The sequence below is a fragment of the Varroa destructor genome, unplaced genomic scaffold (assembly GCF_002443255.2).
Source record: "Varroa destructor unplaced genomic scaffold, Vdes_3.0 BEIS01000001.1, whole genome shotgun sequence".
NCBI lineage: Eukaryota > Metazoa > Arthropoda > Arachnida > Mesostigmata > Varroidae > Varroa > Varroa destructor.
Genome location: NW_019211454.1, coordinates 56912487 through 56927384, shown reverse-complemented (window position 1 = coordinate 56927384; position 14898 = coordinate 56912487). Strand labels below are relative to the sequence as shown.

Here is a 14898-nt window from a genome sequence, read left to right as displayed (position 1 = left end):
TACAACTCTGTTATTGATGTTGTTGCCAGGCGGACCATGCGCGCCTGTCGGCCCACTTGCCAGCTACCGCGAGCCTCTACAAAAGATTGCGTTGCAGCTCTATTACCCATACTGCAAGTCGCGTCGCCGTCATGTGCCTCCCTTGTGTGTGTCAATCTGCCTGTAGCAATGTGTTATCGGGTCGCCAATGCTGTTAGCGCGAGGTACACTTTGTCCTATATGAAACGAAGTAGAGATCAGAGATGAGAAAAGGATGCTGCTGGTGCCGCCGTTGTCCAGTACCCCTGTATAACGTTGTCAAGGAGATACTGTGTTACGAATAAAACTGCTAAGATGCTATAACTGTTATAATTACTACTATTGCTGATTGTTCGAACAGCAACGTTTTGGCAGGCCATGCTAAGTGGTCCGCCTTTCCCGAGGCTACAGCGGTTGTTGTAATATGATCGGCCATTGCTACCAGCGGTGTCAATCTATCTTCGTTCGATCCCGTCGTTGGTTCGTTAGTCGTCGTTGGTTCGTTAGTTGTCGCCGTGTTGAAACCGACAAACGCCAGCCATTTCGCGCCACCAGTTATGACAATGTGTTCTAACAGTGACGACAGCAACTACAGCAGCGGTAGCGTCAGCGACAACTACTCAGCAACTGCGGCAGAACTGTTGGTCCATTGGAGCGGTGCGTCTTCCGTCGTCCGTTCCATCTGCTTTGCTTCGACTGCTTGTGCGTGGCCGTCGTGGGTTGTCTGTTGAATACATTGACGGCGGCCGGAGCATTAGTAGCAGCGACGATAGCAACAATAGTAAATAGGGCGAGAGCGAAAGCCGCATTAGTCGCCTCAGCAGAAGTGCCCATCGCCGCCGCCGCCGCCGTTTCAGTTCAGCTACAGGAACAACAACAACAAGTACGGACCAGCAACAGGCCGGCTAGCTAATAGCATCGCCCGATCTGGTGCTGCTGCCATTGGTGCCTGCGGCCCTGCCCGGTTAATGGTCGGTCCCTTCGCTCTCCCCGCGAGGTGACGGTAAAAGAACACAACTGCACTTCAATGTTTTTTCACGCATACTTCTGACGGGCGGCGGTTCAACTGTAGCCGCAGTCGTGACGGACGCTGATCGGATGTGATGTGATGACGGTGGCGACGTAGTGTCTTGTGACTGGGCAACCACTACAGCGTGCGCTGTTGTCGTTTCCCGAAGTTGCTGACTTCTTTCTGGTCGTAATCGTCAACATCATCAACATTGTCATAGGTATCATCATCGGTAATATACGTTTGTCAATGCGACCTTAGGGACATTTGCTGCTGCAGCTCGGCACGTATTGTGGTCGTGCCACTCTCTGCAGCTGCTGTCGGAAATGGAGCAGATGCGTTGAGGTTCCACTGCAGATAGTGTGTGCCCATCTATGAATGTATCCGTCTGTTTGTGAGTCTGTCTGTACGCCTATGTGGGCGTGTTCACAGCTGTTTTTATGGCAGAATTTCGAGCGCAGTGGGGGAATCGAAAAGCCGGCAGCAGTTTTCGCCTCTCAAGGTGTGCAACGATCATACTGAGAAGCAGCTAGCTATAGGACTGTTTTGGTTCTCCCGAACCTGTTTGGAACACAACTACGAAACGCATGATGGCGTTCACCTCCCATTGCGTCTGAAGAATAGCCTCTGTCTGGCGTTGCTGTTACAATGATACCGGCGATCAGCTGCCGTCGCTGGTAGTCACCGTTATTGTGACAACTGTGTAATGATGCTGTACTGCGGTTTCAAGCAGGCTCAAAACATGTAAATAGCCCCCTGTCGAATGTGCTTTGTCTGGACGGCCACTCAGTTAATCGGTAAAGTGTTCCTATCGCCTTCACCTTGTACCTGCTTCTACAAGTTAGTACGTGCGTGCAGAGGTGTGAGTGTGTATGGGAGGCAACAATGACACTAACATTTAACATGACAGCCTCGACCCTAGATTCTTCGCGATATCGTAAATAAGCTTTTCGATTTTATCAATACGGATCTGTGTGTGTTTAACATTTCAACATTTGCCGCTATCTCTATGTTTTTAACGTGTCTCGTTAGTTCATCAGTCTTCGTTAAGTGTTTATTCATCTACTGGATACATTGAATCGCCCAGCTACTGTGGCCTATTGAGTCATTTCTTGTGGCGTGATTCCGACTGATCAGTCATATCGGGCAAAATTTTACTTAATGCCAGAAGGTGAGGTAGCTAACTAAGGAGCGCTGAATACCGTACACAGAAAAATATCAGCTGTCACCCGTCTGTTCCTACCTGGGTAGAAGATCGGATGTAAGAAGTTTCTACGGCAAACACCGTCATTTTTTATTAACATTAAAGGTTGGTTGGCCTATAGCATATCAGATTTATGATTTTGGTGTTGTATCGTGAGTATTTGGGAACGCACAGAACCAAATACACAATTATTGTATTGCTGGTATGTCAAATTGGTGAATACTGCTTTTTACAGTCTCTTGCATGGAGTTTAAGATGGAACTTGTTCACTGTGCTACATTCATCAGCACCTAGAGTACGATAGAGCACGTTTTGTGCTGTAGTTCTGCTAAAGTAACTTGTTATTAGAACAATCGTTTTCCACGCATCAGGTTGACGAATACAGTAAAGCCCGTGCACTCTTCCAGCTGCAATCTTTTTTGTAGTGTCTCTTGTACGCGAAAACCTTCCTACCACTCATTCGTAGTTATAAATCAGTGATCTCTGTGTCCAGTTATTACCTCTTTGTTGGTGAATCATCATAGGCTAAATTTTAGAAAGTAGATAATAATTTTGTTTAATTGCTTCGTAGGAAGTAGTGGGGTGATTATCACATAGTCAAATCTGTTAATATATACCTCTTAATAATGTAACAATCGTTCCTAGGGTAATCACAAAGTTCTGTATTAAGGTAAATAAGATGCAAGACTTCAAAGCAAAACATCAGACATGTGTACCATCCATTTTGCTCCCAGAATGACTTTAAGTTGCACGATATGCTCGTAAACTTAATCTCCATAACTTGATCATTTGTATGTATAAGGATTAATTTACCTAAAACATTTTTTGATAATGGTATGAAAATGGTAACAAATAAAAAAAATGGTACATTTACAAGTCCGCTTGTTGCACTCTAATTTGTATCTCGGCTGTTTATGTTATATCCCTAACGAAAATCAGAATGACCCGACCATTCCTGGGCGCACCAGACTTTGAGAACTCCACATGTATGAATATTTGCTAAATGAACTATTCGGAGCGTGGAGTTATTACACACACACATACACATATATATATATATATATATATGTCTTTCGTGGCTGCACCTAATTCTAAATTACCTGGGCTTTTATATGTTGCTATTTAGTTATTTGAAGGGTCAACATGCGTATAAACGCTGTTATTATGTCATAGTTATGTGTCTGGCCTTTGTTGATTGACTAACTGGGCGCCCTTCTTTCTTCCAGAAGTTCTGTGTTGCAAAGGCACTTCAGCAGGGCTAGTCTCAGTAGAGTTAATGCTGTGACCTAGAGATTTTGTCCGCCTTACGCTTTACTTCTCATGGACTTGTGTTCTCTGACAAGCAGGCAAAATTTAATATGAATTTTATTAATGGCCTCTTCTCGCTCATAGAAATATCATTATTTCACGAGATATGGTGGTCTGATTACTCCACCCAGATGTACACTAACTTGCTCTACATGCAATATTGTGTTGGATGACATTTTTGTCGATATAGATTATGGCCAAATCATAGTAGCAAACTTGGGTATCAGCAACAACAGCGTGGAAGAGACAGCCTTGATTTACGGGTGTTTTACTCTTGGCGCAAAAGCGATTCGAGGTAATGCTGAATGTGGTGCATATCTATTTAGGCGGTTTTTACTGATTACCGACAATTAACAACAACCATTATATATTTGTTTGAGTTTCACAACAGCGTTTGGGAATGCTATGCACAACATGCTATGGGAATGATAAATAAGCGCCGATTACGAGGCGAGTTGTAGATAGCATTGTCGTCTATTATTAAGTAAATCTTTTTGACTCAAGCTTGGTTGATAACACTTCATGCCGCTGAGTCTGCCGGGAGTCGCATCTTTATTGTTTCTTTGACTCTTTACGAAGTAGGGAGGCGCTCACGACCTATAAAAGAATCAGATGATGCAGAGTGGGGATGCTTGTCGAACTCGGAGAGGACCCATCGACTGGCAAAAGGACAGTTTCGAAACGAGAATATTCTTCAGATTACCAAACAAGGCCGCCCTGGAATGTCAAGGTGTGACGAATGTATGAAATTAGTTTGGATTTAGATTTACGCATGTATAAAAAGAATACGAGGCTTTCTTTGCGATCGCTTCATTTATCCTGAAGCTTCATTTTCTACTGATTGGTGTCTGGTATTCGCTGGTGATCAGTAGTCACAACCGCATTTAACTCAGCATAAATTAGATTAAAGATGTTATGCTGTGCCAAATAATAACTGCGCTACTCTCTTTAACAACTACGAGCATCGGATCGTTTATGTTGGTATTGTAGGTGCTATATGCACTTAAAAGGGCATGCTGTCATCGGCACAACATTGCAGAGTAGTTTAAACACGTTGAAACATGCGGATTAATCAAGCCTAGTTTTTTTTCTATTTAATATGAACCACCATTAGAAAGACGTGATCCTCCTGGTCCGAAGGTAATGCAGAATTTACGTTTCTGAGGGAAAGTTACCTACAATAATTTCGTTTTCCATAAGTCTATGGTCTGGACTGTATTACCTTAAGCGCCACGAATAGTCTATTTCTGTGGAGCGTTTCGGTCACCTAGTTAAAGTTCTAACTGACGATCGAGTTTTCATTTAAATCGATGAGTATTTTTAATCCCTAATCTAAGACTGACAACAGATATAAATGAAATACCAGTCGAACTAAATATTGCCAACGCTATTTGTCAGTCGTTCAGTATATTAAGGATCAATGAATGAATAAGTAGGATGTTCAAAAACGAGTCTATATATATATATATATATATATCATTTTTTCCTGTTCTTTTACCTGTTTTTTTAAGGAAGGCAGTAGAGCGTTTAAATATGTGGTAATACATTTGGCTTGCTTTGATTGTCTACTAGATATGTTTACTACATTTACTAGAGAGATCGAAAAACATAAGTTGCCGACGAGCAACAGAAATGTCGCTAGGAATGCATGCTAAAGATGAGACGCGCTTGCGCCTATTGCATTCGTGCCTATAACCTGGCCTGTCGATTACGGTGACAAGTATCGTTGTAATAAAATGTAAACGTGGCTCAACTAACAATTACAACTGGACTGTTATATGAGGGTTAGCTGGCTAAACTGAAGGCAGGTGTAATAACTACAGTGACTAACCTATAAATTGTTGAATGGAATACAGGTGTCATTCCATCATGCGAAATGTTTAGCGTATCAATTTGGCATCAATTCACGTCCCTTAAACTCATTTCCGTCTGAATGTCTGAGTACAATCAAATATCGTCGTGAACACTAACCGGGACACACGTCAAGCATCTTATCCGAAACATCTTGTAGTGGAAACGCTACCACGTGAATGAAGAACAAGTGCTAAATTAACTGAACAAAAGCAAGCAACTAAACGTCGGTAATATAAAAACAATTGTAATTAACGATGAGTCATGAAAGAAAAATTCTTACCGAGCTGCTTCGTAAGCAATATATCATCATACGCAGTAATCATTATTGATGACTGGTCTGGCTAGCATACAATTATCTCTTACAGCAGGAAACGAGAGTTGCAAGTAGTTGCAGTTACATAGACTCCAAGGCATAGCTTTGTTCTGGTGTTATATCGCTCAGTCGGAAGTTCAAAATAGTTCGACTCTTAGTCGATACATGATAAAGAAATTATAATTTTACCACCATCAAAAGTCGAACTCAGTTCAACGTTAACTAGCCCGTATCCGTACTATGAGTATTCTGAGTAAATTTTAAACTTGATAACAATAGTAGTAACAATAATACTAGTCCAAAGCACAGAAGCTGTAACCAAAGATAAAAGTCTTTTGGTAGCAATTTTAATCTACTACAACCCTTAAATGTTTCTGCACATTATTGCTTGAAACTCTAGCATATCCACTTCGATAAGGAGATCTAGATACACCAAATGGCTGCTTTTGATTTGTACGTTTAAAGGTCTGGAAGCATTATTTCATATACTTAGAGTAGTTCCCTAGGTAAACGATGATAGGTAAATGGCGCTCAATATGAGCTATGCATATGGCCACTATTTTAGCACAACGTCGTCTTCCATAATGTGATCACAATGATATTATTCATATATCTGGTTCTATCTGTGATATACTGTATTACGGCCTGACTCCTCCATTTTTTTTCTATATTAAACACGGTGACTCAAAAAGTACAATATAAATATGAAAAGTCGGTCAAGACTTGGAGTGTCTTACATCTACCGGTTCACGAATATTAGTTTGTTCGAGTGCTCCAAGTGATCAGTTTGACAAAACTCAATCGTATCTAATAATATGAATCGTTTAAAAAATGGGGCTTCCACACATTACATAAATATGATCGTTCGCATATGTTAATCGTTGTTCAAGTCTAGGTATGAAAGCTTTATCGCGAATTTTCGTGGAATCAACATTTTATTCGAACGTAAATCTACTACTCTGAATATAGAAACGTATATTTAGCCGAAATGTCTTCGTACGTTTTTACGTTTCAGTAGAGCAAAGGCAGACACGCACACACGCGCTTGCATATTGACCTACTAACTCTGCTGAAGGAAATCGCTGCAGGATCGTATCTTTGTGTTTACTAATTGGCATTTTAATTTCAGTTAATTGTTATGCTCTCGTAGGCACGTTCGTGACTTGCAATATTTTCTCTTCTAAGTCCATTCTGTAGCAGTCAATATTTGTTAAATACGAAGACGCTACCGAAATGATTATATAGGGCGTGTATCCTAAACAAGGTCGAGACAGGTTATATTCTAGAGGTCAGCGAAAGAGCCATGAACGTAATCATTAACACACTTACGATGGTTAGGGGATTCATTATGAGACCCATCACATTATATTTTGCTATGCTCCTCAAATATATCTTCGTTGAACTTTGCTTGTTGGTCCCCGCCTTTCTTTCAATATTATGGTTATTTTCTGCAGTGAAGAAGGTGTTCCAACGAGCGTAATGTACGGAGATGTTCAGCTGCGTGTGCCTACAAATGCGGCGGTAAAAAAGTTTAAGATTACGTATTGTCCCTCGCCTTGATGGCGCAATGTATAGAGTAAGTTTCTAAAGTACCATCGAGAATCAGTGGGTTGTGTTATAAACGGGCTATAAGAGACGAGCTTATATTTACGACTACGGCGAGGTAGTTAAGCTGCGGGAAGTCTCAAGTTCGCTTGCCCCCTCCGTGAAAATTCCGTGATCTCTTCAGATAAATTGAGCTCATAATATCGCCGCATCACGCATACATTTGCAAATAATATTCAAAGTACTTGGGGTTTCAGATATTTACTGTTAATAAGTAGGACTCTACCTTCTGCCAAAAGCTTAAGCGGCCTCCCTGCCGTTGAGGTTAGAGCTTTCCGTGTACGAAATATTGCTATTGCTTATAAGGATAACGGTATCCTTGGACTGTACCCTATTTGGCTTATTAAGAATCACTGCTTTCTGTAGATTAATAATATATTGTTAACAGTAAAATAGATATAGGCCTTTTTATACATTCATTTATCTAATTCTCCTAAATAATGTCTTCACTTGAGTATAGCTAGCAAATTTCCATAGATATTTGTTTTTTCTTGGTAGCAACAATGCAGGATATTTCACGTATTTGCCATTTAACAACGCCATTCTTCCAGATGATGTCAGAATCTGGTGGCACAGAAAACCCGGGCATGTCTACCGGAGTGACTAGCCTCGAGAACGACCGTGCACTCGATCAAGACAACCTTAAGAGGCACTGGATTGAACAGCCACCAGCGCAAAGCATAGGCGAGTCGAAAGTACGTATAGCCAGAAACAAAAAGGATACAACATGGGTTAGATTTGAGGAGGACGACGGCAGCGAAGGCGCAGCAACGATACAGCCCAGCTCAATAGAGGTCGTGGCTACCAAAGCCTTGCAACAGCAGGCAATCATCAAAGATGCTAAATGGGGAACGACTAGCAGCGGAACGTCGGAGCAAGCAAAAAATAATGCAAATCTGCAACAGAAAGATCAGTCAGGTGTGTGCAAGTGTATGTTTATGTATCTACAAATAAGATATAAGGGCTTTTTGTTTCCTTGTATATGCTAATTTGCTAAGAAATACGATTTGTTCGGATCCGTTGCATTTCTTTTGAGTTGAAGCGGGTGGAACTCGCAGCGCTAGTTAAACTTGCGGATGTTTCATTTTGTGAAGTAATTTGACTGTAATCTTAAAAAGTAGATGATGTAAAGCCAGTTAAAAATGCTTTTTTTATGGACAATTACCGAAATCATAAGACTGAGAGTTTATAATCCAGTTACGCCTATTACTTCACGAAGTTAGTTCATTGTGAATACATAATATTAAAGCATGCCATCAAAAATCAGCGTAGATTTTGCTTCGTTTACATAAACGATATTGGATACAAAGCTTACCTGATGACGCAATATCCATTTGATTAATTTAAAGAAATTAGGAAAAAAAGAAAAACATTACACATCTCCTGTATAACTATATATTCCTTTGCACGTATCTTTTCAATCTCTTGGAACTTTCTTCTTTTATACAACGTGCACTGAATATTACGTCGTGTACATTTGGTTAGTCCTTATAATAGAAACGAAATATGAAAATTATTTTCTACATGGAAAGGCATTATTACGGTTTCCCTCCAGAAATCATCAAGCAGTACTGGGTATTAGAGATTACAACATAGGAAACGAATTCATTTAATAATGCTTCAACAGAGATCCGAATCGAACCAATGGCTCTTCGCCCATCGCCTCCGAGGAGCCCGGTGGCAATCGAGCCGCCGCCTAGTGGAAGCAGCACAATGTGGCCTAACTTGTCAGCTCGAAGAAATTCGCAGGACAAATTTTGTAGGTCCCACTATGTTCTTATGATTCGTACCCAAAGAGCTTAATTTCTTTCACGGCTACGCCTGTATATATTCGCTACGTTTTCAATAGTAACAATAACAATACAATTATATGAGCTGACTTCATCTAAATGGCGACGGCGAGTGTGAACCTCGCTGCGAGGCGTATCATTTTCACATATTTAGTTCAGTTTTGAAAAATATTATGCGTTGTGCCACAATTTATTTTTTGCGCATCGAAAATTCTGTAGATATCCTAACTGAACTGCAATGTGTTATATGTTTGGAATGTACTTTGCAAATTTCAGTAAATGGAGACGTTATTTGTACCGTGTTGCCGTCGAATAAAAGCTGCGCGTGGGTTACTAGGGCGAAATTTAAACCAAATCTCGTACCAGAGGAAATTATGGACACCAATCTAACAGTGAGTTGATGATGGACGCTAAGAGACCACATACGTAATGACGGCAAAGGGTTTTTTTATTTCTGTTTCTCCGCGTAAGGACAAAAATAAGGAGGTCTAAATAGATGAATCCCAAAATTTTAAAATATGAAATTTGTCAAGGTGATTATCTACAAGTACCGATAAAAACGAAAAACACCCATCATGAAAGCGCGTCTTTTACTTCTACTGCCTACTACAGTCTTGCTTTGCAAGAATTTTAATAGAAAATCTATTGATGCGTCGCTTGGATTGTCTGCTGATTGTTATTTCAGATAACCGTGGAAGATTACGTTCTAGCACTGCAGATATTAACAAATGACCTGCGCTTCACACTTTACAACATACTATATAAACGGATCTTGCTGATGTGGATGCTCATGGGATTTGTTATATTGCTATCGTTGCTATTTTCTGGTGAGTAATTTATCTGTTATATATCGATTTTTTAGCTGAGGTGTTCATCTGATGGTTGACTGAATCTCTGGCATGTACGTACATCACTGGAAAAAATATTTGCACGTATGTAGTAGATTATTTTAATCGGTTAATTTGAGTTTATCTGAATATTTTCAGTTGCTTTCAATTCACGATTCACTCCATGTAAGGTGCTACTGACTGTATGTTTCCTTGTACAATAGTGTAGAACATACACAGACATAGTGCTGATACGAATATCGGAGCACTGCTAAAATAAGCAGTGCTGTTCTAAAAATAAAAGAGATTACCTAACTTTCTACCTGTTATCCGATCTTACCTTTCACCAGGCACAAAAGGACTAGCGTTGTTCGGCGGCGGGGTATTTTGGCTTATAGTTAATGCAGTAGGCATTTTTGCTTTTATGTATATCAAACTAAAGGTAAGTATTTCGACAAAACTATTTTCCACATTATTTCTCAAAAAAAAATCCAAACCTAACAGCGTTTGTTATAGGAATATGCCTTAACGCACTCGCAAGTTAATTCGAATACTGTTCGGCATAGAATTAAATTTACAGTCTCAAATTACATGTTACAGTCTCTATTATTCTATAATCGTCACTCTCTCCATTGAGCTGCATAAATGCCCATGCTTACTAAACGAAACTAAGATTTGAGCGAACTTTCTCATGTATATTTATCTCATGCTATCTGTCTTCACTAGCATATGTAAGTCGCTTTCATGAGTTACAGCTATACCACATGCTCGAGCGGTGTATAGCCCATGTAAACCAGATTCTTGTTAAACACAAGATTCTGCTGGGACTGGACGACAGAGGGAAACTTTCTTGCCACAAAGTTCATCTCATATTCCTTTATTTTGATACAGAGCCATGCATCGTAAGTATGCGGGAAGACATTTTGTGCGTAGAAAGACAGGCCATTCAGTCCATATATATTATCAACTTCATTAAAGATAAATAGATATTATTATAAATAGCGTGTCTACGACAGAGCTAAAGCGCCTAATGTGACCGAAATATTGAGATTTGTGTTTCTATTGTAATCGTAGTTAAATATTTTATTTCGCTGATTTTATGTTTGTTGACAGAAATATCTTTGTGCAATGCTAGAAGAGCAGGAGAAAGCCGATACGGCGAACGAAGCTAGAGAAAACCCGGTAGTTCGATCTCGGATGGATATTGGCCAGGAAGACAATATTTTTATCACACGAGGCTCAGTGACAGAGCGACTCTCTCAAAAAGAGGTATCGATAGGTTCCTACATGCCATCCGCAGCATGTCATTCATTGTTTGCCTAATGTATTACATTTTTCGACCGTTACAGCCGCAAAACTAGATGTTCGATTTTTAGCTTCTAGTTTAGTACGCCATATTGGTTTTAAGTGTTTAATGTGCTCCTGTCGCTTATAGTAGCCTTTCACTGTTTCTACTTGCTTGCAGAAAACGGCAGAAAAACTTCTGCTTCGCTATAGTCAAAGATGGGTGAAGTCGTTCGTGCGCAAACGGCTCGACCTCAACGTCCCAATTCATCCAGATGCCTACTCAACAGAACCAGCTTCACCAGAGCCTCCCCGACATTGTTCCATGGCACGCTGCCTTTGCCAGGTTATCGAAGAGCATCTTTGTTTCAAGCCATTGACAAAATGTACCTGGTCGGAACTTTGTTGTTAAACAATATATCTGGTATATAAACTTAAGGTCGATTGTTAGGTGAACAAATTTAGGTCGATGGAAGAATTTGCTTAAACAGTCTTTATTTAACCAATATTAGGGTTGCCAAACCATTATGTTTCTCGGGTTTTCTCGACGAATTATTATGAAATTAATTGGTGCGGTCCAGGCTTTTCTTGAGGCACTATAGCTACAGGCTAGCCCCAAAACCGCGAATAGGATTTGCTGACTTAGCACTAATGTAATAAAGTCACGAATGTTGTTTAGGGACTTGATGGTCGATGGAGCCTGGCGACAAATAAAATCCAAACAAATTTGAAGGGCAAGCGATTATGCAGAGTGGTCTAAAATTATGGGAAGTAAATAGCGTTTAGATAAATATGAAATACGGTGTGTATAAATATATAAGGATAAACTAGGTATTTCGTGCATAGCTAGGAATCGATTCTACACTTCAGCTGCAGGCCTTATTTGTGCATAACGCGAGGACGCTGCCAAGCATCATTTAGAGCAGCCTTAATCCTGCTAACTGATCGAGATGCGTTGTATCGACCAAGTCGATTTCGTCCGCCCCGCAATTTTATTGTGAAACCTAGGCGTAAATACGTACAATAAGAATGTTGTCAGTGTACGATTTCCGGAGGTCTGACACGAACAAGTTACGATGTAACACGAAAAAAATAAGGGCAAATATTGTCACGAGGCCAAAAATAAGCTCACCCAATGCTACATTTTTGCCGATCGTAGGGCTAAAACTACAATTTCTCTAATACGGTAATTTAGTTTTTGTGACTGTGCTTAGCAATGTAATTAAGAAATTAGTTGGCAGTACAACACAAATTAAAAACACATGCACTCTATTTACTAATGAAACAGTTTATCTTCATATTGAAGAAGTACGATAGATTTTTACAGTTGATAATGACATGAATGAATTAACTGACTAAAAATCGCTTTCCTGCCTCTTCGCCCCGCGCGAGTATAGCATCGAAAAATAGTGTTTGTTTAATTTTAGAAAAATCACATTTTGTCAGACAAAACCCATTGCCGAGAATATCTTTATGACTACACCAATTAATAATCAACGATGATATCGTGTCACAGCATAACAAGCATGACAAAACAATTTTACATTACTGTCAAAACTTTTTTGTCAGGATATAGCAAAATGATATCCTTTTGATGCAGTTTTATCGAACTGGGCGGTTATTAACGTACTGAGCTATTTGGAAAGCACTATCAATTTACGAATACACATTAAAATAATCATATTTCGCAAATACCATCAGTCGTATAGCCATCCATATTCCCAAGTGCAGTGTTAATTTAATGCTAAATATAGATTAGTGTTTTATGTTAATGTTTAGTAAAAATCCGAAGCTGCTATTTACATATAAGCGCCATCGTGCATATATTAAATGCCTATCCTGGACATCCTAAATAATGATCATAACTTGGACAGTAATAACTTATTTTACCGATACGATTGTGTGTTATTATCTTTAACGATATATTGCGTAAACGGAGTGACACTGCGTGTTGCCGCCTCTTCCTACACGTAATTTTAGTATTTTCATTCGATATCAATATCCCTTTTATCAAGTCGATAGCAGTTGTGTGGAAGGTGCCAATGAAAATTCAACCTGGCATCCAAGAACACTTTCTATCGTGAACACTAAAGTCCTTGTTATAACTTTATGGCTTCTTGGTTTCTGCCTTTATGGATATTGCGTTTTTAACGAGTTGAAGCTATGTTGAGTCTTCATTAAAAATGGAATGAATACTTATCCAAACGACTCGTACCCTAACACGTTGCTGCGTCAGCGTAGTTGATCAAACCAGCCAGTGTGGTCTATTAAACGTGTCAAAGAACGACAAACGTAAAAGAATGGTCGTCTCTATACATAGCGATATGAATAAATGTGCGTTAATACGTTTGTACATACATGATTTTGTATAACGTTGTGTGTGCGCTATCCAAGCCAAAATCAGGTCTTTCATTTTTAGCATCTCGTTGACGGATATACTATTAAAGATATTTTTGAATAGACAGTGAAAGGAAAAGGCTCTTGGTCAGGGCATTACGAATGTAGCGAGTGCTACGGCGCAGAAGGGGTCCTCATAGATCAGGATGAACCTTGAAATCACTTGAGATTTCCATCCTTCCTCTACTTCATGTAAGAAGATACTTGACTTATCATCTTTTGAAGAATTCAACGACTATCAAGTATGGTTTTGTTGTACTGGTTACGCGAATAGTCGGCAAGCGAACATTCTCGGTCTGTTTCTAAGGCTATTTTGTATTCATAGTCGAATTGTTAGGTACTTATAACTCCTCAAATACACGAGCAAAGGGGGGAGGGAGTCCTAAGTTATGTTGGCCTCAAATTCGAGTTCATTCGGAGTCTGTGCTTTTATAGGATTCTTTCGACATGTCACAACATATCAAAGTTCATTAAAATATAGCTTTTTTTCCACGTATTCCGCTCCACTGTAAGACAGCTCCGACTCTTGGTAATGATTATGATAGACGCATGATTGATATGAATGTCAAGGCAAGTCCCTGCAGAATATCACTAAGAGGAACCAGTCGGAGTTAACAAGCCTCTAATTTTTATTACAGCCAGAAAAGGTAGAATACAATGGCATGAACTATTTAATCATACAGCTTCAAATACTGACCAAATTTGGAGCCTTCTTGTGTTATATTATAGTGCAAATAGATGAACAGAGACTTAACTATGCATGACATGATGCAACCTGAGATCCTCTTCTTGCGATTGAATCGGCTCGACATCATCCACAAGATATAAAAAATTCGAGCGAATTTCAACATATAGCCAACTTTGTAAAGCTAGTAGTGCAGAAGTACGTTGAATAAAATGTTTGTATTATTATTTTGCACGAATAGAGAGTCATTTCTAATATATAGGGGCTAGCGCTGCCGTTTTGGTAACAATAAAATAATAATATTTTGTATTGATTATTGATATTGAGACTTAATAACCGTTTGGAGAGAATATAAATATCTGCTAGTGTAATGGTACAGCAAAATATTTTCAGCTGATGTAACGATGGAAGGAGCGTCAAACTGCCAACAAAACAGGGTGAAAACGAATTTGGAGGCAGAACTGTGATCCAAGTCTTCCTTCCATTTGCAACAACGGTGATTTAATTGTAACAAAAGTAATGACGTTCACTTATAGCAATAATAGTAATTGTCACTTTACATCTGGCGGGCTTCGATTATTTTTTACGCCATGGATGGTTTTGT

General features: G+C 39.6%; 1 protein-coding gene across 10 annotated transcripts; it reads left to right on the top strand.

The window, feature by feature from the left end:
• Positions 1 to 1106: 1106 nt before the first annotated feature.
• Positions 1107 to 14532, top strand: LOC111243455 (uncharacterized). Of its 10 annotated transcripts, none has more exons than XM_022789047.2 (10): positions 2196 to 2336; positions 4119 to 4269; positions 7863 to 8229; positions 8939 to 9070; positions 9378 to 9493; positions 9787 to 9928; positions 10279 to 10370; positions 10684 to 10830; positions 11042 to 11197; positions 11394 to 14532. In XM_022789047.2, exons 2-10 carry the CDS (start codon positions 4168 to 4170, stop codon positions 11622 to 11624), a joined length of 1485 nt encoding a protein of 494 aa, XP_022644782.1. In that variant the 5' UTR covers positions 2196 to 2336; positions 4119 to 4167; the 3' UTR covers positions 11625 to 14532. The 10 variants fall into 10 exon arrangements, with proteins under 10 accessions (XP_022644786.1, XP_086833310.1, XP_086833309.1 ...); XM_086977180.1 differs by having other exon boundaries at positions 4119 to 4280; XM_022789046.2 differs by having other exon boundaries at positions 2197 to 2336; positions 4122 to 4269.
• Positions 14533 to 14898: the final 366 nt, after the last annotated feature.